Raw genomic sequence first — 21,627 nt, forward strand, 5'->3', positions numbered from 1 at the left:
AATAGCAACCTTTACCTCGCAATGTCGTCGTCGTGCAAGGTCCTGGTCCCTAATCCCACGATCAACACCATCAACTCACCGATTTTAAAGCATCACCCCCAGTCGCAATGTCGTCAACATCCTCATTCCAACACCACCTCATGCGTCATAAGATCGCCCATCCAAACAAGTGACGCTATCCCCATGCCTACCACGGCGCCTTATTGTGTCATCAACGCGCCATGATTGGGTGGACCCTTGGGGAACAACCCTGGCCTACCCTACACGCTTGGGTTGACGTCACAGCGCAAAGGGCTATCTCAACGTCAGGGCAAAAGCAGGTTTCACAGTTGGTGATCTTTGCGGTTGATGGCATCGAGAGTGTCTGATCGAGGAGTGTAAAAAGGCCAAGAACCGCCCAGCTCTTGGAAAAAGCTTCATTCTTTTCTCATCATTCACAAGAACTAAAAGTCACTCCAAGACATTCTCGACAACTAACTCCACCTCTCATCTCCATCACTTACACAACTTTTACCACTTACACGGTACTATCAACATGCCTCTCTTTGGATCCTCCCGCCGTGAACCATCCCCCGAGCCCATCAGGGAAGAACCCCCTCGCAAGCACGGTCTTTTTGGCTCCTCTCGCCGCGAACCCTCTCCCCGCCGCGCATCTCGTCACTCCTCAGGCTCCCACTCCCGCCGCTCCTCATCTTCCTCTCGCTCCCCCCACCGCCGCAGTACTGGCGGAGGAAACTTTATTACTCGAAGCTTTGGCCACGGAAACAGAAACGAGCATGACCCCGCAGTCCTCGAAGCCCGTGAGCGTGTGCGCAACGCCGAGATGGCGGAGCGAGAGGCGGACCGCGCACTAGAGGAGGCGAGACTGAGTGTGAGGGAGGCCAGGGAGCACGTCAAGAGGCTCGAGGTTGAGGCAAAGGAGGACTCGAGGAGGGCCAAGGTCAAGGAGCACCAGGCCAAGGAAATGTCAAAGATGGGACGATCCCTCGGACGTGAGTATTCAGAGTTGACTTGCCAAAGATCGGGACTTACAATGAATGAATTAGGTCACGGATATTAGGCTATTAATCGAGCATAGCTGGGAGTTGTTGGGGTGTAGGATTAGTTTGATGCACCTGTATTATGACTGTACGAACACGCAAAAGTATGAGAATACGATGGAGACTGGAGTTGATTTGCGCAACCTTAACTCTGCCTTTATTACATTTCTAAGCTTGACAATTGATAGCGTTACGATATGAACTTGACACGGAAGGCTTAGAAGTGTTTCTCCTGGATTTTGATGAGCCTCATCTAAACAATTCTCATATTTACGTTCCGCAACTCAAAAGTAAGTAGCGTCGGACACACGAGCACAGGAAAACAGCTATTTCCACCTCTACGCTCACATCAGACCTACGTCAAATAATATCAACCGGTAGAGCATCAAGAGTCTAGAAAATCCCCTCTTGCGCCTGGTATCTAACTGCAGCATGGAGCATGCTCGGGTTCTTTGCATACCAATGTTCACTCCATTCTAGCTTGTGGGCAAATGGGTGGACGATATCACAGCAGTCGACAAGTACACCTGCTCACAACCAGTTGGTGAAGTTGAACGAAACGTTGTAGAACCCGGTAATGTGGAAGAATTCGAGTTGCGAAATGATGGTTTCGGCCTCCAGTTTTGCTTCGGGGACAAAGGAGTAGACGATGGCGAAATATGGTTGGTTGTCGTCTATGTCCTGATGAACCCAGGCTCGCTTGAGAGCGGCGTTATGTCTCGCCCTGATAATTCTGTCCAGCCAAAGCAATGGTTTATCTCTTCGCTGGGTTCGAATGGCACAAAGTGTTCCAGAAGTGGACTCTTCGCATACCCTTCATCAGAGAAGGCAAATAGATTGCGGATGGCGTGTTTGTACTTTGTAGGATTTGGACGCAAATGTATTGGACTTCCTGTCGTTTTCGCTTGTCGGAGGCTGGCACCGATCATGTCAAGGAGTGCGCAGTTGATGCACTCTCTCTCAAAGGCCCAATAACGCCCAATGCCATATATGGGTTCAGGTTGCCGGTTGTGATAAAACTGTGCAAACAGTGAATTTTTCAATCGGGTGGCTATATGGAAAATGGGACTGACAATTTTCACGGCCATGAGAGTTTGCTCATCAGCTTGGGTTTTGAAGACGAAGCCATCCTCTCCTCCACCGAGGTATTCTTGCAGTTGAAAGTTGCTCGGCGGTGAGAATCGCCTGAGTCTTGGTCTCTTAAAGTCTTTCCAGGAAAGGAGCGGGCCGCCATTCTTGAGATCAGGCGAAGTAAAAGGAGTGGGAGAAGACATCGGAAGATGGGGTAAGGAATGGTAGAGAGGTTGAGCCAAGTAGGTGATGACTGACTGTCCTGCGTTGGCAATTTGTCGTGGCCTTATGCACAAGACATAAACAGCCTGATCTATGCACGTGAGTACCGCATGCTCAAGCCCACCATCAAAGACCTGCCCATCCCCATCCGTCGGTGTGGCATGTAGTTCGCCCCGTATGTTCCTTTCAGACTCGGCCACGACAGAGAAGAACCTGCACAACCTCCCGGAAGCGAAGTCCTGCCACAGTGTCCAGCCTTCGACTGCTGCCCAGGGGAGTCACACACCTTTATGGATATCATGGGCCGGTGCTTCTACCTGTATCGTTTCTCGTCCTTGTAATGATTTCGATCTGCCAAATCGATGCTATGTAGAGGTCACCATTGAGCTTGTGACGTTGTTGGGCGGCGCCCATTGTTGAGCCCTTCTCGATTAGGGCCAAAGACTCCCTCCCAACTCTGAACCCAAGACGTAGGATATCGCTGTGCCCCATTGCCTTGAGAGCATAACCGTCGGGATACTGGGCCGTGATGGGCCTCCGTGGATATCTTTCTACATGGGACCTGTCAATCTTCAGCTGATGGGAATCCAGTGTCATGGCGCCTCGAGAGGGCTAGGTCGGGAATTCCCCGTGCTTCTTCTCCCCAGGATCACACGCAATGCATCGAGGAGCAAGTCGAGTGCCACGTTTGGAAGAATGATGGTGAAGGAATTGGGACGGGAGATTGAGAGAAACTTGCTGGAGTGGTCAATGATCACAGGGGAATGGTACGGCCAGGAAATCACCATTTGTGATGTGAGTGATCATGCAGCAGCTCTGGTCGAACGGAGCGTAAAATAGAGCAAGAGCATCCAAATGGAAAGGACGAATACTTTTCTTCATACACAAAGTGTACACCTGTGCTCTTTTCTTCAAGCGCTATCCTGCATTCTCCGTCAAGATCACTGACCCAATAATTTGCTTGTTCGTGATCGAAACAACCTTTCAAGACTCGATTCGCTGCTACAAGATCAAGCACAACAACCAAGCTTTTGCCTCTCCCGAAGAGCGGAACGCGCCGTCCGGTTCCTCGCCAATCCCCGGGTCTGATTGGATGTCAAGCCCGGAGTGGACCACACCCGCTGGTAAAGATCTTTCGAGGTACGTAACCCCAATGCGACTCACGCGGCCGGCATCAGCTGCACTTCAATGCGGGCATCTGCGACAATCCTCCCCTTGCAATCCTTACTCCTCAATCGCTCAATTATCGCTCGAACGACGGTTTAGAGGCTAGACCAGCTCTTGCCTTCTCCCCTCCCCTCCTCCGGCAATGCCCTTGTCGCGTCCAAGCTCTGTCCTCTCTCTGGCCCGCGTCAGCCCCGCCGTCGAGTAAATCTTGCCCGCCCTACGTCACCACTTTTCGCCGTTCCCGGTGCCCGGATCCAAGCGCGAGGCGAGAGGCTCAAAGAGGCTTGACTGACGCTCTGCGACAATCTTTTCCAGGGCCTTAAGAGGCTCTTGACATTGCCCATCATGTCGCCTTCACGAGCCACGCCCGCGATAAGAGCCACCGCCGCCAGTCGAACCACCTCGTCAGGCTCGTTCCACGCCGGCGCGCCGATCCCTACACTCAGTGCAATGCGACGACAGTCTCATCGCTACCAGACCTTTCCCACGACGCCGCCAAAGACGCCCCTCGAACAGCCTTCTCCCCCGTCCGACGCGAGCTCTACCGCATCCGAAGACGATAACGATGAGACGCCATTGCCTGTTCGTCAGCTACTTCTGCTGGCGTTCTTGTCTCTGGCTGAGCAGACCGCCCTGAATTCGATATCTCCATACCTACCCGACATGGTGGTGTCCATGCCAGGGATCCCTCCTGCCGAGGCCGGCCTGTATGTCGGGATTCTGGCCAGCGCATTCGCATTGGCTCAGCTGTCAACAAATTTCCTCTGGGGATACGCATCAGACGTGATTGGGAGGAAGCCTGTCCTGATCATGGGCACCTTTGCGCTCATGTGCTGCTTCTGCGTGTTTGGACTCTGCAAGCAGTACTGGCAGATTGTGGTGGTCCATGTCGCCATGGGATTGTTGAATGGCAATGCCGCCTGCGTCCCGACGGTTTTGGGCGAGGTCACCGATCGATCCAACCAGAGCCGAGCTTTTACCTACCTGCCCGTTATATATTCCCTGGGCAGTATTACTGGGCCTGCCTTGGGTGGCATTCTTGTCGGCAAGGTAGGAAACGAGTTTCCTTATCTGGCGCCGAACATTCTTGCGGCTGCGCTGCTTGCGTGCAGTGTTGTCGTGGTTGGGATCTGGTTCGAGGAAACTCTTGACAAATCCCAGGTCAACTTCGAGCTGCCCGCTTGGGTACAGAAGGTCCTGTCATGGCTCCCCTCTCGAAAGCCGCCGCCAAGACGTCACTCTTGGAGTTCGCGCTGGCCTCGTGCTCGATCGCATACCCAACCGCTGTTGTCCACGGGCGACTCTGATGACTCGGACGATGAAGCGGAAGATGACGACGACGAAGACACTAAGCTAGATCCCGCGAGATCTACGTGGAAAGAACTTACTGGCACCACCATCCTTGTCTTGTGCACGTATCTCGTCTTTCAACTCTCAAACATCTCCTTCAACAGCCTGTACCCCATCTTTGCTGCCACTCCCCCACCAGCTGGTCGCGACCTTCTTCCCAGCAAGATTGGCGTCAGCCTAAGTGTCGCTGGGCTGGCCAGCATCATCTTCCAAGCTTTCCTGTTTCAGCCATTCAAGACCAGGATGGGAAATCTTGGTACATATCAGCTTGCCCTCTTGGGTCTCGGCATCAGCATGGTATTGATGCCGTGGGTTGGGTACGCCGACGACAAGCCGCTGTTTGGCATTGGGTCTGGGAAGCTGTGGCTTTACTTGGAGCTTGGGGTGGTGTTGATCCTCAAGAACCTCTGTGCTGTGGGTGGCCTATCGAGCGTCATGCTCTTGGTAAGTTGCCTTCTCTGTTGGACTGTGGTGAATTCGACTAACATGCAGATAGATTACGAACTCTGCCCCATCACACGCGAGTCTTGGGAGCCTGAACGGTCTGGCGCAGACCCTTTCCGCCCTGGGTCGCAGCATTGGGCCCTTTGTGTCTGGTGCCCTGTTTACGCTGTCAACTCGCATCCATCCCAAGGGCGAGGCCCTGGCATGGAGTCTGTTTGGCGGCCTGGCCATCTGCGGTTGGATCGCTTCCTTGTTCATCCATGGCGCTGGCCTCGAGAGCGACGATTGGGTAGGCTCCGAGGATGCTTCTACCGAGACAGAGTCAGCTTGATTGTCCTGACAGTAACCTCTTCCTCCAGCTGAGTCGGCATCTTGGATAGATTATTTACATTCGGCACGATACACGTGGGCGGGTAAATTCTTTTGGGCTTGAGAAAATGCCCAGGCGTAAAGAGAAGAAGAGTACATGAGGAGTGGTGTCAGGATAAAGAAGCGACGCGTGAAAGCGGCTTCATCAAGACAATGCCACTCAATGATAGACGCTGCTACGATATAGGTGATCAATACATACACAGGCCACAGATTTGCATATCCATTCATCATCAAGCATGTACTGAACAATTAGACCCTGTAGTGTAGTGCCAGTGGGTGGTGTCGCGGTGGTTCTGGGAACTTGGTGGTCACGGGTTGAATGTTCAGCGTTGCGACACATAAGATGACAATGAAAATAACGTATTGATATGCCAGGAGATCTATATGCAAAATACAAAGGTGACAGAGACAATCTAGATACAATGTAAGCGGAGACAACATCAGGCTTCAGTTATGGCTGCTGCCAATTGTCTTCAAGTGCCAACAGCAGGATGACTCTCGGCTGGGATTGACTTAGAAACTGGCGTTGTTGCCACAGTCAAAGGAGCCTCGGACTCCTGAACCACTCTTGAAACTATCCAGGAGTTCTGAAATGGCCGACCACAGCCCGACGCTGTTCATAAAGAGGGTGAGCCCGATGAGACCAACGTTCAGGGCGAAGAAGGCCATCTGCTTCCAGTCCACAAAGTATGAACCCTTATTCATATGGAACCAGAAGCAGGCGCTGATACCCCAGGCAGTCCAAGCGTAAGTTGTGCAAGAACTGATGGAGAGGATAGAATCGAAAATGGGGATCGCGTTGGAAAGGATGAAGCACAGGGTCCAGAAGACGGTGGCGGAGGAGACCCAGACGACCCAAGATCTAAGCGTGGAGGAGGTAATCTCGTTTGTGGCCTTTAACTTGCGCATAACAGAAATGTAGATGTACTTGATACCGATATGACCGTTGGCGAGGCCTGTAGTCAAGACTGCTGGGATGATCACGCCATATGCTGCCTTGGCGTAGATCATGGGAGCTGAGCCAAGTGCAGGAGACGTGGTGAACTCGCCCGCCAGACAATATATTGCGATTGCAACAGTAGAGTAAACAGCAATCGACACGATGAACAGCCATGAAAGGCCAAAGGAGAAATCACGGGTTGGGTCTCTCATCTCGGCCATGTAGGAGCAATAGGCAACGTTGCCGGCGTAGGCGAAAAAGACTCGGAGACATGCATTGAAGACTTGCTTGAAATCTGGCGAGGCTGCAACGACAATGTGGGCTTTCCAATCTTCGGGGGCTTTGGTGGGTTTCTTGACGCCCAGGCTGATGATGACGATGAGGGACGCGATGATGATGCTGAGGAAGCAAGGGACACCGCTCTGAGAGACGAATTTGACGGTGCGAGGGAGACAGAAGAGCCAGATGATCAGGGCACCGACGCCGATGAATCCAACAGTACACATGGCATGTTCACTGATGGTGTTGAGGATAACGGAGAGGGTGATGGCTGACGAGGCGCAGGTCATGAGGAGCTGGATCAAGATTCCGACTGCTGCCACGATTTCCCAGCGGCGACCTCCCATAACGGCAACCATATCAACCATGTTGACGACATGGGGATGTTTGCAGTAGAACTTGTGGAGGAGGATGCCCGAGTACCAAGTAAGGACACCAATCAAGACGATAGCGATGAGTCCCGGGACAATACCAAGCGTCTTTAGACACGCCGGCAGAGAGAGGACTCCAAGACCCAGCTGGTTCGTGACGAGTGCAAAGAGTGTATCCCAGCGTCCCATGTTTCGGAAGCCCTCGCCTCCCTCGCCACCAAAGATGTTGTCGGCAACCTCCTCGTGAGGAGCGGCCTTGAAGTCAACTTCGTCATTGCCAGACAACTGGACCTTTTCGGCATCGCTGCTCTGCTTTCTGGTGTCGATTTGGTCGTTGTCCGCCGAGGGGACGATGGTATTGTTGGTTTCGTTCGGGGTGGAAGGCATCGTGGCGGTCATGCTGCTGGTGTTCAGGGGGGACTGACAAGATATTGTTGGAGAGGCTGATGGTGTTTTCCCTTAGCAACTGCGTGCTTGGAAAGAAAAGATGTGACACATCAAGTCGAAGAAAGAGATTTCGATTTGTGTGGACAAGTGAAGTAGGGCTTTGCTAGGAACTCGAGGCGCTTGAGACCATGATAAAGAACTAAACCAAACTAGCGGCGTCCACCGAGCACTTTTATACTTCTAGAAATTCTACCAGAAGTTCCATGAGTTATTCGAATTACATGGCCTGGCGTTGTCATCCTTGGCGATGCGCATTTGCTCCTGGGGCCGGCGAAACCTTCCCCATAGGAAGCCGTGATATCGTGGAGTATGAAAACCTCCCCACAGTCATGCCCGCAGTGGGGACATTCTCTGCGGAGGCCATGTTTTGCATATGGGGTATTTGATCTTGAGAGTATCGAGTTTTCGGTTTCTGATGCTGGGAACACGGGGGAAGTTTTAATCGGTGAGGTTGCTGTTGAAGAAACATGAGGCTCAACAAGCCGTGACAAGATACGTACAGCCCATGTCGATCCATGTCGAGTGCCGGCTGTTGTTGATTGCATCCTTGACGTAACAAACGCTCGAGCCAGACAAAGGCCTCAGTGCCCACAAACACCTAAAGGAAAGCCAGCGCGCCTCTCGGGGGGAAAGCAGGTTGTAGGGGCAAGCAATCAGGTTATTATCAGGGAGCAAGATGATGTGGTCTTTGGGTGAAAGCATGAAAGAAAACCGCGCATTGTGTCAGCCAGGCCAGGGTCTTGTATTCCCCGAAACCCAAACAAGCAGCTGCTTTGAGACGGGCCGCTTTCGATCGACGGTCCGTATCTTTAGTCTCCTTTTGATAGCTTGAGCCTCACACATCCTTGACCAACTCAATCTGTGAGGCTTGCTGTGTGGCGTACCTGCATGCACTTAAAACTAACGACAGTTGAACGAAACGCAAAAAGAATGTCTGATAAAAGCTGATGTATTTCTTTTGTTCTCCATGTCCATGGGTCGTTGGCATTTCCCCATGGGCAAGTCTGTTACCCCAGGGGAAAGAGCCCATCGCCTCCGCTTCTTTCTAGGCCTTGGCTCAGCCAAGACGGAGCCATTTTACGTAAAAGTGAAGTTGTGCTTCTAACTCTGGCCGTCAAGAGTTTCCATATCTAAACGATGGGGCGGGATGTAACCGGGGATGCCGAGGAGCATGGGTTTGCGGGGTCTCCACCCAACGGAACAGTTCCGGGCCAGAGAGTTGGGAGGGCATCATAAGCACGTTTCGGTGTTGGTAAGAGAAACATTTCTACCCTATGGAATTATGTTTTCGGGCTGATAAGCTGGGGGTTGACATGGGTGAGGGCATATAACCGCGACTGGGGCTCAAGGACTTGGGTGTGCATACGCTGAAGTTGGAGGAAATCTTATTGCGGTGACATTCTTGACTTATGTGGTTGGCCACAGATGTCTAGAAAACCTCCCCAATGGTGTGAACCTTTGACTTGGTGTTGAAAGCAACTGAGGTAGGCAAACAAGGCTAGGCCGCAAAGAATGGCTGTGGTCTTCTCCAATTCAACGCATCAAGGCAATACATAGAAACCACTTATTGATGGTCTAGATGAGAGAAAGCACTAAGTGGCTGAAGCGACCGAGGTAGGGAGACATCTCTCACCACTGACCAGGAAAAAACAAGCTCTGACGACTGACTTGTAAGAGGACACGTCCCGTGGTTGGTGATATCTAACCAGCTACGGTTTTCTGCAGCACTGATCTTAATCCAAACATCGTGTCAAACAAGTGCCCTTTGTTACTGCAACAGGCTGCCCGTCTTAATGCATTGCTCTCACAGATCAACCAACCTTGGAATTCGGTTGCCAGTCTCATAGAACTGACGCATGATAAGTCATATCCAGACGGGAATTCCTTCGATCGAGGCTGATGCAGGAGTACTGTTTCAATCTTTGCTAGAGATGAAGCTGTTTGACCAGCTGTATCCACCCATGGTATTGACATGAGATGGATGTGCATCCCTCTGCTTGGTCCCTTGGTAAGCCGACGTTGCGTTCGTGCTTTTCGGCCCTCATGCTGTCGATGGCGCCTCTGCCGAGCCACGCTGGGTCGGGTCAGATTATAGCTTCACCATGAGCGACGGGGGTGAGGGTGTCGTGCATTTAGCAGATGATCGAGAGTTTTTTTTCACCCGTAGCAGCTGGACTGCTGATAAAGGCTTTCACGACCTAACTACAAGATCTAAATAACAGTCTGCTAGGGGGATTTGAAACCTGTTTTTGAACTTCTCTATCACGGTTTGGCATGATGTTAGCTTGCCGCGGCAGTTTGTGGTATGGAACTTAATGCTAAGAGTGAGGAAGATATGGGTCCTTGTTCATCTCCTTGAGTGCGTTAAGGCTTCGTGAGGGTCACGACAGGGGGTCCGGTCCAATTAAAATAGCGAAAATTAGAGGTACTTTAATCCCCACCTATTTTCTATGGTGATAGAAGTCCCAACAATCTTGTGAGTTACAAATCGCAACATCACATTGCTTGCAGCCGTAAGATGACCTCTTTAGCCCCTTCCTTTTCGTATTGCCGTTGACGCCGGCCAATGGCTTCCTCTTGCTTCGTGACCTAATTTGACCGCAGCGGAGTCCTTGACAAGCAAGGCAAGGGCTGTTTTCCCCTCTTTTGACGCGTTCATGCAGCTCCATAGGCGTATTTTCGTCGCCAGCTCGAAATCGCTGCCTGGAATGACCAGTCCAATAAGCCGCAATAAGGTCATCTATAAGGCGGCCTCGCCAGTCACTCTGAGACCATATTTTCTTCCACTTTGGCTGCCCATGAAGCTGAAGAAGATAGCTATTGATGAGGGCTGTGTCAAGAAGGAAGGTCCAAGCTATAGCCTGCCAAGGGCCACGACGAATTGAGTGACTATAGCCCCGTGATGCCCTCAGTTGGTCGCCACGGTCCACATGGTTCATCTCATCGTTGTACGTAGCGGCGATAGAAGGGATCGCAAAGGTCTTGACGGCTTCGTCACCAAAAAAAACGCTGTATTGGCCGTGCGCGGGCTTGATCTGTATTTGGCCTCTTCCTCTTCCGTATGACAAGCTCGTCGCCTTTGAATACAGTAGATAAGAAGAGCACGAGGGCGTTATCCTTCCACGCGATTTGGTTGACCTAGGGAAGAGTAAGTCAAATTAGTAGGGGTTTTATAGGTAAATTTGACTTAGCTTGCTACCTTATTATCAACTGTTGGAGCCATTCTGACCTCATTGAACTGAAGGAGCCTCCGGCCGGCAGAATCATCGACTTTGAGCTTCGCGAAGGGGGCATAGATACCACAGTTGCGGCGAGCCGTGCTTGTGGCCCCGTGGCCATATTGACGGAGGCTTCTAAAGAGGTTAGCGGACGAGAAGAGGTTATCAATGAAGACGTGATATATGGCTTTTGGCAGCTTATTAATAAGGGCAATAACCACGCTTTGTGTCGGGTTGAGGTGTGTGTAAAGTCGCCTTCTTCTCTGAGATCGAAGCCGCGTTACGAGGCTAACTGGACCGCATCTCTTCTTCGGCTCGTGCCAAAGCCACCGCAAGAAGAGGCCTTTTTGCGCCGTGGCCCAGATCTTGAAGCCCACGGGGATAGGCTTATTTGGGACTCGTGTTGTCTGGTATGACCTTCCTGTATAGCGGATCATACACTCGTCCACAGCGATATTCGTGCCCGGCTTGAGGAATTCAGTTGACGCGTATTGTAGGTGCCGAGACCACTCGTCAACGGCGGCAAAGACCTTTGTAAGGCCAGCTTTGGCAGCCTCTTTGGCGAGGCTGAAGGGGTTGAAGAGCCGAAGGTGCCGATGAATCAGTTGAAAGCGGTCAAAAGTCATGACTTTGAGGATTGAATGGTCGTAACCTTGGTGCCCTAGCCGGGAAGTCTTCCAATGGTCTCGGATTGTGATTTCCTTATGAATTCCTATATGAATTAGAAGCGCAAGCCATAGATATACCTCTGGCACGGTGGTTGGCTTCCAACTGCGAATTCGAGCCCGTGGCTTCCAGCTTCCAGCTGCGACTGCGAAGCAAATGATCAACCCATTCATTCGTATATTTAACCCATTTTGCAACTAGGAAATAAGGCACAAAGTGATGGAAGAGGTCAAGAGGCTGCTGGGGCAGCTCTTTGACCTCGAGGTCGCGATCGGGCACCATCACCGGGAGGAAATTGGTGCCGCAGCTAGGGACCGGGTTGAAGATAGGTCGGCAGGTGAAATCGGCTGGCTGCTCGCGGCGGCTATTCTCTTCTGTAATTATAATACTTGGATCAGAGGCACTCAGTGCCTGACTAGGGATTGATTGAGAGCTCATGAGTATCTTCAAAAAGATTTATATGGTGTTTTAGGTGGAAAGAATTAATGGAGCACTATGTGGTACCCCTCTCGTACCTACGTCATGACTAAGGTCATGTGGGTCAAGTAACCTCACGAAGCCTTAACGCACTCAAGGAGATATGGCGAACACTCTGTTTTTGTAAGGCGGGAAATATCCAGATCAGCAAAAGTAGCCCAACTTACAACCTCATGATTTGTGCTGCTCATCTACCTTGAAAGGCATGATTGCGTGTCGATCAAGTAACAGCCTCGGCACCAGGTCTTGTTCGAGTCAGTGCCACATTCGAGGTGCGACCAAGACAAACAGAATGTGGCGCTTAATCGCGTTTAAATGATGCTTTGGGAGTTACACACAAACCCTTCCCCGGTCTTCGGAGGTTTCGGAGTCCGGAGTTCTAGATCGCGGTGTTATTTTTAGAGAGAGAGTGGGCTGCGCCGTCTACGGTTCGATGTCATCAGGTGGAGTTGCCAATTTCAGGGGTTTTTGGTGCACGAACCATTTGGCTTATCGTCCAACTGTCGATTTGATGGAAAAGATTTGGTGGTTGAGAATGGTATTCCTTCGAAAGGTGATACCAAATGGCTTCTGGATGACTTGATTATCTGCAAGACATGGTGGCTGTGTACATGTGATACCTCCTGTTTGTACATCGAGCGAACGTTTGTATTGCCTAGCTGTGAATGTTCTCCTAATTGAACCACTCCTCTTAAGTCCCTTCACCCCACGCACCTTCAACAACCGAATTCACAACCGAAATTCAAGATCATAGACAAAGTTAATTATCGTCTCTCCCATTTCTTAATCGGGATGGCGTGCATATCACATCAACCAAAACCCCTGCACGGGACCCCATCCGCAAGGTTAGCCAGGGCCCGCACAGCCACTCATTCGTCCGTTCACAGCCCGTCATCCTGATCCAACAATAGATTCAACGCCGCTGATTAATTTTCCGCGCCTTGCATCTTTTAATAGGACCCCAGGCATTCCACCTTCTTCAGCCCATCATTGGGCATGTCAACCAAGGCTCGGTCCGCTTCTTGGGTATGGATCAAGCTAGCCTGGGACCCCCTCGGCTCACTTCATCTTTGGGCGCTGATATCTTATACATGGTATCTTTTCGTTTTCTTCCCCCCTGTCCACTCTTTCCGCATCAGGAAGTGTGAACCTGAATGTAGGGCTGAACTGATCGAGTCAGCATGTCAGGGCCGCAGCTGCTCACCCACAGGAGGCCGCCCATCGGCTCGTATTCATCCCGTCTGGGTATTGAATGATGATCGAGCTCAGGTGCCAAATTGCGCGTCTATTTTACGCGCGGTGCAGCGCCCCAGAGTATTAGATGTGGTCCTGGCGGAGGCGGAGGTGGTTGTCTAAGCTCAGTGACGCGCGCTTCAACCGCTTACTATTCCGGCAGGCCCAATGAGTAGCTTTGTTTCTATTGATTCTAGCGAGCACATGGCATTGAACTCGGTCCACATTTCTTCGGCTCAGATCCCTCGGTTCCCCCTGTTGATGAAATCGTGGGTGGCTATCCCCTTCTCGGCATGGCATTTCCGGAGACCACCTCCTGCCATGAACCGTTTCCCCAGTTTTGACCCGTCTGCCTTGGGAGATCAGGGATCATAGACCACTTTAGATTTGTTGTGTTTATTTTTGGAATCCTGTGGTTAGCCTGGCTTGGCTGAACCTACACGCGACCCCCTTTTCAACCTCGGCAGTTTCCCAATGCTCGACGCTCTCTTATTCTTTGGAATTCATCGAGGCTTCACTGGCTCAGCCTTGTTGTATCTTTGCTTCATGTTGAAACGTTACAAGAGCCTTGATGACGCCGTGTAAGTCTGTCTATCGCGTTTAGCTCACATCATACGCGCTTCTCAGCTCCATGCAGTCAGGCCGGGAGCAGCCTTCGCGCTTAACACCCACTGCCCGAAGCTCCGTGCCCGACACCCCTCCACTATCCGGGCTGAGCAATCTAAGCTGCCCTGATATCCCCTTGTCGACATCGTGGCTGTTCAAGGTCTTGGTCCCTAACCCCGATTACAACATCCGTCACCAGGCCAATCACAGCTCCAGGACCCTCCCGGTAAAAGTATTTCCACTCTTCCCATCCACCAACACGAACTTCAGCTCTTGATCTTGCTCGTGAAAGAGGTCTGAGCTCCCGCAAGCTGCCGGGGTTCGGGCGTGGCTGTCAACGCCTTGACGTCGTGCATCTTGATGTCTTTTGGACTTTAGGAGGTGACAGGTTCTATTGATGTCTCAGTCCTTTCTTTTCTGGGGTGCATAATATTGAGCTGCATCATACGTTGCACACACCATATTCTTGACCCGACATGCTTGTGGACAGTGATGGCTAGTATACATAACGGATACGAAGCTTCCCACCGACTGAGACTCTTGACACTCGATTCATATCGTGACGAGCAGACAAGGACATTGCACGCTATCCACAACGCCACATACTACCATATTCTCCAAGTATTTTTCGTATTCACCATGTCATCCCATCGTTCTAGCAAGAAATCACGACGGCAGAGAGTAAGTCGTCCCCTCTTGTGTCGTATCAATCTCGACTAACCCTTTAGCCCCCTGTGCGAGAGCTCATCCGTTCTCTCACAGCTCACCAGGTCAACACCCTTACCGAACTCCGCCGTATCGAGCGAATAGCCGCCTCATGCGAAGACGAAGATGATGCCCGCGCTTTCCAGGAACCTATGACACTAGCATGGGCCAACTATGTCACCAGCAACCAATTCCTCATCGAACTTCACGGATTGACGCCGAACTATCCATTCTGTGGTGACATTGTGCAAGACGCCCACCTACGTGTGCTGAGTGATCCCGAGAGCAACCGCAGCTGGAACACAGCGTGGCTCTGTCTCGTCAAGATAAGAGACGACGGATTAATCCCCCTATATGCCCTCCTGGAGGCAGGAAAACAAGAGATGTGGGGAGAAACGCTACCAACGCAAGAAGATGTCGAGCAGTTGGCTTCATGCTTCGAGTTGGAATGGAGGACAGCTGTTGATACCATGCTGAGGCACTGGACGACTCCCCCTACATGGTACGGTCAGTGACCGAAGCAAGGAGGGTTGTTTTATTGTACTATGTTCTTCTCTTCGAGATTATTTAGGGTTTCATTTGGATTTCAAAAGCGGGTTATTGGGAAATACGAGGAACGCGTATGAAAAGCGGAGTGGGTATTTGGATTTTGTTTGTATAGGCGCGATGACAATAGAGTGCTGAGATTTAGCGATTCTTTAATGCGGATTCTTTTTACTGCTGAGTTTATGATATAATGTATAAAACTGCGTCTTTTGGTATCATGTCAGCAGGCTCTCTATCTATGACAAGAAGTGCTTTTGCTCGGTAGTAACGGAGGATAATCATGCCTGTTGCTGCATCTCTATGCTTCAAGTCTCGGCTTTTCGACTATTCTCTTAGCTCGATTAAATTCTCTCTGGTGCTGATAACAACTGTGCTGTCCTCCCCGAGTAGGCCTCAACACACCCTCTGTATATGCCCTCTGCGCTTTCTACTGCCACTGTTTCTGCTGTCTATTGTCGCCGTGTCTTAAGTACCTGCATCTCTACGGCGTCGTCCTTGTGACATACGCTTGGCAGATATGGTAAAGGATTCCTGGATAATTTAAAGGTTCAGATATCTACATTGCCAGACTGTGTGTTTAGAATTAACTCGCGGCTCTTCCAGCCGGGAGGCAGATTATATGCGTAGATGATAAATCAAAGGCCTCTGTAATTATAAGTCGCATAAGGGTAGATGATTAATTCACACACCCGAAAGAAAGCTAAATAGATGAATACTAACGTTATGCTTAATAATAGAAAGACATCTAAGTGTCTCAACATTACTGGCCTACCTAGTGCTGTTTTTGTCTTGCTGGCGGTTGATAAAATTTGCAGCATAGATTTTGTATTGTCTTTGGTCATAGAGTCCTCGGAGCTGATTTCCAGTTTGGGCATTGAGATAGACCGCTGGAAGACGGTTGTGGTTCTAGAAGTTTCATGTACCTAGTTCCACAAAGAATTTATACTGAGAAACAAGAAATCGGCGATACTCGGCCCTATTCAGGTCTGGCAATCACAAACTTGAAGACTGGGACAGGGGATCGTCGCTACGAGCCGAGGCAAACTGTGCCGGCTGCTCCGATACACCCACTTTTGCTGGCGGGGGTTGACGCTGTACATATAGCTAGCTGCCACTATAACTGGACCTGCATTTAGCGGGTTGATGCCCTGTATCTCTTGGCTGGGCGATTACCCCTGTCGCATACCTGTTTGTTCAATCTGACATGCTTTGTGCTTACAACCTCAAGACTCCATTAAATATCTTACTAGATTTATCGAAGACTGCAAAATGTTGCTAGACATGCGCAATGAGTTGTCCAATTCCAAATCGCATCATTACGCAACATGGCAACATCAAAGTCAATGAGGTCATTTCTGCTCGTACCGCATTGGGAAGTATCACCGCCGTGTGGGCCGTCAAAGTCAAGCAATGCACTGACTTTGCAACCAGCCTTACAAATCAGCTCCAGCGAACCTCGGCATCTCGCGCCACTAACGTAGGTATGCCGTTGCTTTAAAAGATCTGCGACTCTCCGCTGTTTGTTGCTTTGTTTTATCATAGATACCCAATTCAACTCGGAAAAGCAGCAGTCACCATCACAACCACCAGCCAAAATGACCCAGAACAAGACCCTTATCTTCAAGAAGATCCCAACCGGGCTTCCCGTGGCTGGGGAGCACCTGGTCATCGAAGATCATCCTATCGATCTCGATGAGGCTGCCCCCGAGGGCGGTCTAGTTGTCGAGATTCTTTACGCCTCTTTCGACCCTTATCTGCGAGGCAAGATGCGAGACCCCAGTATCAAGTCTTATTCTCCTGCTTTTGAGATTGACAAGCCCATCACAAACGACACCGTCGCAAAGGTCCTCAAGAGCGACACCTCGGACTTTGCAGAGGGTGATCTCATCGTGGCTTATCTGCCCATTGCCCAGTATGCGCGCGTGCCCAAGGACAGCCTGGTAAGAGCCAGAAAGATCAACAACTCGCACAACCTGGACCTCGCCCTGTTCCTGGGACCTCTCGGAATGCCAGGCCTCACCGCTTGGGCTGGTCTGCACAAGATCGGCCAGCCGCAGAAGGGTGAGACCATCTTTATCAGCTCCGCTGCTGGTGCTGTGGGTCAGATTGTTGGCCAGGTGGCCAAGCGGGAGGGCTTGACAGTTATCGGCTCTGTTGGTTCGGACGAGAAGCTCGACTTCATCACCAAGGAGCTTGGATTTGACGCCGGTTTCAACTACAAGAAGGAGAGCCCCAAGGAGGCTCTTCCCAGACTTGCCCCCAACGGCATCGACATTTACTTTGAGAACGTCGGTGGAGAACATCTCGAGGCAGCCCTCACCAGCATGAATCTTCTTGGAAGAATTCCCGTCTGTGGCATGGTAAGTTGCTGGTTTCCGAATAAACACCTCATATGCTAACATGACTTGTAGATCTCATCATACAACACCCCTGCCAGCCAACAGACCGGAATCAAGGGTCTCATGCAGCTCATCACCAAGCAAATCACCATGCAGGGTTTCCTTGTCGGCAACCCCAAGTTTGGCCCGGCTTATGCCAAGGAGCACCAGGAGAACCTGCAGAAGTGGCTGGCAGATGGTAGCGTCAAGGCCAAGCTCTCCATCACTGAGGGAATTGACAGCGCTGCGGATGGGCTTATTGGAATGCTCGAGGGCAAGAACTTTGGCAAGGCTGTTCTGAAGATTTAATAGATGGCTGCATTTATAGTAATGACGAAATGAATTGATACGTAATTGAGACAGTTCCTATAGCTACAACATCCTAGCAGCTTGAATTATCCTAGATCAATGCTTCCAGTTGAGTGTGTACCAATGATATTGAGTTGCTCCTTTAGAATCATCGCTCATAGAGGTATATGAAAGCAATAAACAACCAAGACTGAATTTTATAAACCCCGTTCTCATATGCGCCTGGAACACCTTGCTATGCCCGGCCTGGATTCTCCCATAAGTGCCCCTTGGCCTCCAAGCCGGTCACGACGATGGATCCAGACCAATCAAAACATACGTTAGTGACGATACTTTCACCACTTAATATTCTGCCTTAGGGAACATTAGGCAATGCGGTGGCCTTGTGTCGGAGCCTACCTCTCAAGGCAGAGCACTGGGTGAGGTATGGTTTGGAGGCTTAGGAGATGTTAAAGTATTGTCTAAGCTGCGTTCTTTGCCGTTGTGTGTGACACTCTTTTGATTATGGGACTGCCAAGCAGGATCATCAGCATTGAGGGTTATCTCACCCCGCGTCTTCCAGAGTTAGAGGGATTGGGTGGCATGGTTCCAAAGCCTACGGGTGCGGCCTGCATCCTTCGTGCGGTTTGAGATGAATCAAAGGCCTGCAATTTAGAATGAGAGTAACACAAGTGAGAATCGAAAACAATCAGAGTAAACAACAATACGATAAAACAAATAGGCGTGAGTTCACGATTGGCCAGCACATATGCCCAAGCTGAGGGGGCAAGACTTGGCCACTCTGGGGTTTTATTCAAGGGCGTAACTTGTCCCAAGACCCCTCTCTTGTTACCGCCGTGAGAAAACCGCCAAGATGCGTCTCGCCTTGATTACTGGCCTCCTCGGTGGAGAAGGATCGTCAACTCACAAGTTTAAGCTTAAACTTGGCCAACGTCATTCAATGGAGCTTATCCATGTCGCCAAGCACAAAGGTTCTATCAAAGAACCCAGATCCCCGATTTTAACGTGCCTCGGACTTCCAAGACGGGTATTCCGGTCGTCGTGATTCCGATGTTGCGCCGTATTGTGTGTCTCGGCGTTGGTTGTACTACCCACATGAACCGCCATGATACTTGAACCCCTAGTCATTGCAGGTGTCTTGTCGAATCATACAATTGATTCATTCTACTGCCTGTTTAGTGGAGAACCAATTCTGTGCAATTGCCGCTTTTTCATCACAAAGGATCAAGGCCAAGATGACTGCCAAGCTTGTGGTCCGAGGTTCAAACATTTCAGGCACTCCGAAGCCTACAAGATGACAATCTGAACCAACAGTGTGTGTTCTTCAGGCTTCTAGATGGAGAATTTTGTGGATATCTTGGCAGTCGTTGGACGGTTCGACTGCTTGGCTCGACCCGTCAGCACTCCAGGATGACTTCAGCCAAGTCACCCTTTCTCCCGCAGTCCCATTCTGCCCCACGATGTTGAAGTTCTGTGCGGCTCGGGGGTCGAGTACAAGACACGGCTTCTCCCAGGTCCGGTAGTGACAGATTTTCCATCCCATCTCCTCTTCTACCCACTCTTCTCTATACTCGTGCCCACCATGTCCGAGAAGCCAGAGCAACCCAGAGACAATGGGAGCAGCCCTCCTTCGTCCGTTGACGGTCAAGTCAATGAGAAACCCAAGCATCAATCTGGTCTTACCGGTTTCTTCTCTCGACTCGGTGACCTACCAGAATGGAAAGTCGGTGGTAAATATCTCGAGGGTGCTACGCTCAACTGGGCCATCGGCATCATTGCGTCATGTGGTTTTCTCATGTTTGGATACGACCAAGGTGTTTTGAGTGCCCTACTTACTCTTGATGACTTTCAAAAGAACCTCGTTCTCATGACACCACGGGACGATTCAAACCCTCTCTGCTGGCTCGACTACCCCGAGAACAACGAACCTGACCCGAACCAATGCACTGGCGACCCCAACACTCAGGCAGCAGCTGTAGCGGTTTACCAGATTGGATGCTTCTTGGGTGCAGTCCTTATTCTCTTCTACGGTGAAAGATGGGGCCGAAAGTCGTCTACGTTCTGGGGAAGTCTCATTATGATCATTGGAACAATCATGCAAGCCTCTGCTCATGAGTATGGTCTCTTCTCTGCCGGGAGAATTGTTGGTGGCATTGGAAACGGTATGGTCACTTCGAGTAAGCTCCACGTTACCCCCTCGCATGCCTTGAAAGTTGTTGACTCTATATAGCTATCCCGACATGGCAGTCCGAGTGTGCTCGGCCTCATCAACGTGGCTTCCTGATCACGCTCTCAGGTGCTCTCATCTCGGGTGGTATCATGATTTCGTACTGGGTTGATTACGGGTTCTACTTTTTGTCTGGATCCGTTCGCTGGCGATTCCCAGTCTCCTTTCAATCATTCTTCACCATTATTGTCATGATTGGACTACTCTACCTGCCCGATTCTCCCCGATGGCTTGCCATGCAAGGCCGCGTCGATGAGGCGCGCCAAGTGACTGCTCGTCTTCTAGGCAAACCAGTTGACGATTCGGAGGTGATCACAGAAATCAAGGCCATCCAAGAAGCTCTTGAAGTGCAGAGCCGAGGAGGTGGGTTCCGGTACAAGGAACTCCTCACCAATGGTCCTTCGCAGAACTTTCGACGAACTATGCTCGGAGTTGCCGCCCAGTTCTTTCAGCAGATTTGTGGAATCAATCTTGTCACTTACTAGTACGTTGATTTGTGTTCATAGCGCGTCGACTCTGGCTAACGCACTATAGTGCAACATTCCTCTTCGAAAACTCGCTTGGCTTCGGTCCCGAGATGTCTCGCTTGCTGGCTGCTCTCAACGGCACAGAATATTTTCTTGCCTCGCTCGTGGCTCTCCCTCTGATCGAACGCACTGGTCGACGCAAGCTCATGCTGTTTGGTGCTTTCGGAATGATGGCCTCCATGGCAGTTCTTGCAGGAACAGTCTCTACTGGAACAGCAGCGGATAACGGTGCACCTCAACTTGAGACTCGATATGGCGTGACAGCTACTGTTTTCCTCTTTGTCTTTAACTCGTTCTTTGCCATCGGTAAGCTTGCCCATCCGCTCCAGCAAAACACTGCTGACAACCACCCAGGCTGGCTTGGAATGACCTGGCTCTATCCCGCCGAGATCACAAACCTCCGCATCCGCATCCAAGCCAACGCACTATCGACATGTTCTAACTGGCTTTCAAATTTTCTAATCGTTATGATCACGCCCCCTGCTTTTGCGAATCTCGGATATAGGACGTATGCCATGTTTGCCGTGTTCAACGCGGCCATCATTCCATGTGTCTGGTTGTTCTTCCCGGAGCCAAAGGGACGGAGCCTTGAGGAACTAGACGTCATCTTTGCCAGCGCACACTTTGACAAGGTTAATCCAGTCAAAAGGGCGAGGGATATGCGTCATATTGAAGGGTCGGAGCTGGAGGGTGAGTTGGACAAGTACTTTGGGGCCTCTAGTGAAGAGATCGAGAATGCTCGTTAGGGCGTGACTCAGTCCTGAAATACATAGAGTTTTGATCTCTTTTCCTATTCAACGTAAATAAGAGGTTAATTCAGTCGTAAAGTGTGTAATTTCGTGGGCTGTTTGCCATGGTTGCCGCTCTGGCCTAGAAGGAGGACTCTTGACGCCAATGTGATGTGCGATTAGCTGATCCAAAACCTGCATTTGAGTTGCCCAAACTGTAGATGAGCTATGAATAATGCACTCGACCAGTTCTATGGGCTTGCACCATCTCATATTTTCATTGACTACTGGCGTTTGACCGGCG

At 50.7% G+C, this 21,627-nt stretch overlaps 6 protein-coding genes across 6 annotated transcripts; 5 read left to right on the top strand and 1 right to left on the bottom strand.

Moving 5' to 3' along the window:
* Window positions 1-535: 535 nt before the first annotated feature.
* LRP88_02309 (uncharacterized protein) lies at window positions 536-1,060 on the top strand (the record flags this gene model as incomplete). The annotated part of the gene is made up of 2 exons (XM_083238961.1): window positions 536-992; window positions 1,047-1,060. The coding sequence occupies 2 exons, from the start codon at window positions 536-538 to the stop codon at window positions 1,058-1,060; spliced, it is 471 nt and encodes a 156-aa protein (XP_083104091.1).
* Window positions 1,061-3,845: 2,785 nt separating this feature from the next.
* Window positions 3,846-5,625, top strand: LRP88_02310 (major facilitator superfamily domain-containing protein; the record flags this gene model as incomplete). Its single annotated transcript, XM_083238962.1, has 2 exons — window positions 3,846-5,294; window positions 5,347-5,625. The coding sequence occupies 2 exons, from the start codon at window positions 3,846-3,848 to the stop codon at window positions 5,623-5,625; spliced, it is 1,728 nt and encodes a 575-aa protein (XP_083104092.1).
* A 554-nt stretch (window positions 5,626-6,179) lies between these two features.
* LRP88_02311 (uncharacterized protein) lies at window positions 6,180-7,643 on the bottom strand (the record flags this gene model as incomplete). The annotated part of the gene is made up of 1 exon (XM_083238963.1): window positions 6,180-7,643. One exon carries the CDS (start codon window positions 7,641-7,643, stop codon window positions 6,180-6,182), a length of 1,464 nt encoding a protein of 487 aa, XP_083104093.1.
* Window positions 7,644-14,542: 6,899 nt separating this feature from the next.
* LRP88_02312 (uncharacterized protein) lies at window positions 14,543-15,123 on the top strand (the record flags this gene model as incomplete). The annotated part of the gene is made up of 2 exons (XM_083238964.1): window positions 14,543-14,584; window positions 14,632-15,123. 2 exons carry the CDS (start codon window positions 14,543-14,545, stop codon window positions 15,121-15,123), a joined length of 534 nt encoding a protein of 177 aa, XP_083104094.1.
* Window positions 15,124-16,749: 1,626 nt separating this feature from the next.
* LRP88_02313 (MDR family NADP-dependent oxidoreductase) lies at window positions 16,750-17,841 on the top strand (the record flags this gene model as incomplete). The annotated part of the gene is made up of 2 exons (XM_083238965.1): window positions 16,750-17,514; window positions 17,566-17,841. The coding sequence occupies 2 exons, from the start codon at window positions 16,750-16,752 to the stop codon at window positions 17,839-17,841; spliced, it is 1,041 nt and encodes a 346-aa protein (XP_083104095.1).
* Window positions 17,842-19,423: 1,582 nt separating this feature from the next.
* LRP88_02314 (sugar porter family MFS transporter) lies at window positions 19,424-21,341 on the top strand (the record flags this gene model as incomplete). Its single annotated transcript, XM_083238966.1, has 4 exons — window positions 19,424-20,018; window positions 20,072-20,552; window positions 20,603-20,901; window positions 20,950-21,341. The coding sequence occupies 4 exons, from the start codon at window positions 19,424-19,426 to the stop codon at window positions 21,339-21,341; spliced, it is 1,767 nt and encodes a 588-aa protein (XP_083104096.1).
* Window positions 21,342-21,627: the final 286 nt, after the last annotated feature.

This window comes from Fusarium phalaenopsidis (assembly GCF_050370095.1).
Source record: "Fusarium phalaenopsidis strain FUZ10S chromosome Unknown contig_32286, whole genome shotgun sequence".
Lineage (NCBI taxonomy): Eukaryota > Fungi > Ascomycota > Sordariomycetes > Hypocreales > Nectriaceae > Fusarium > Fusarium phalaenopsidis.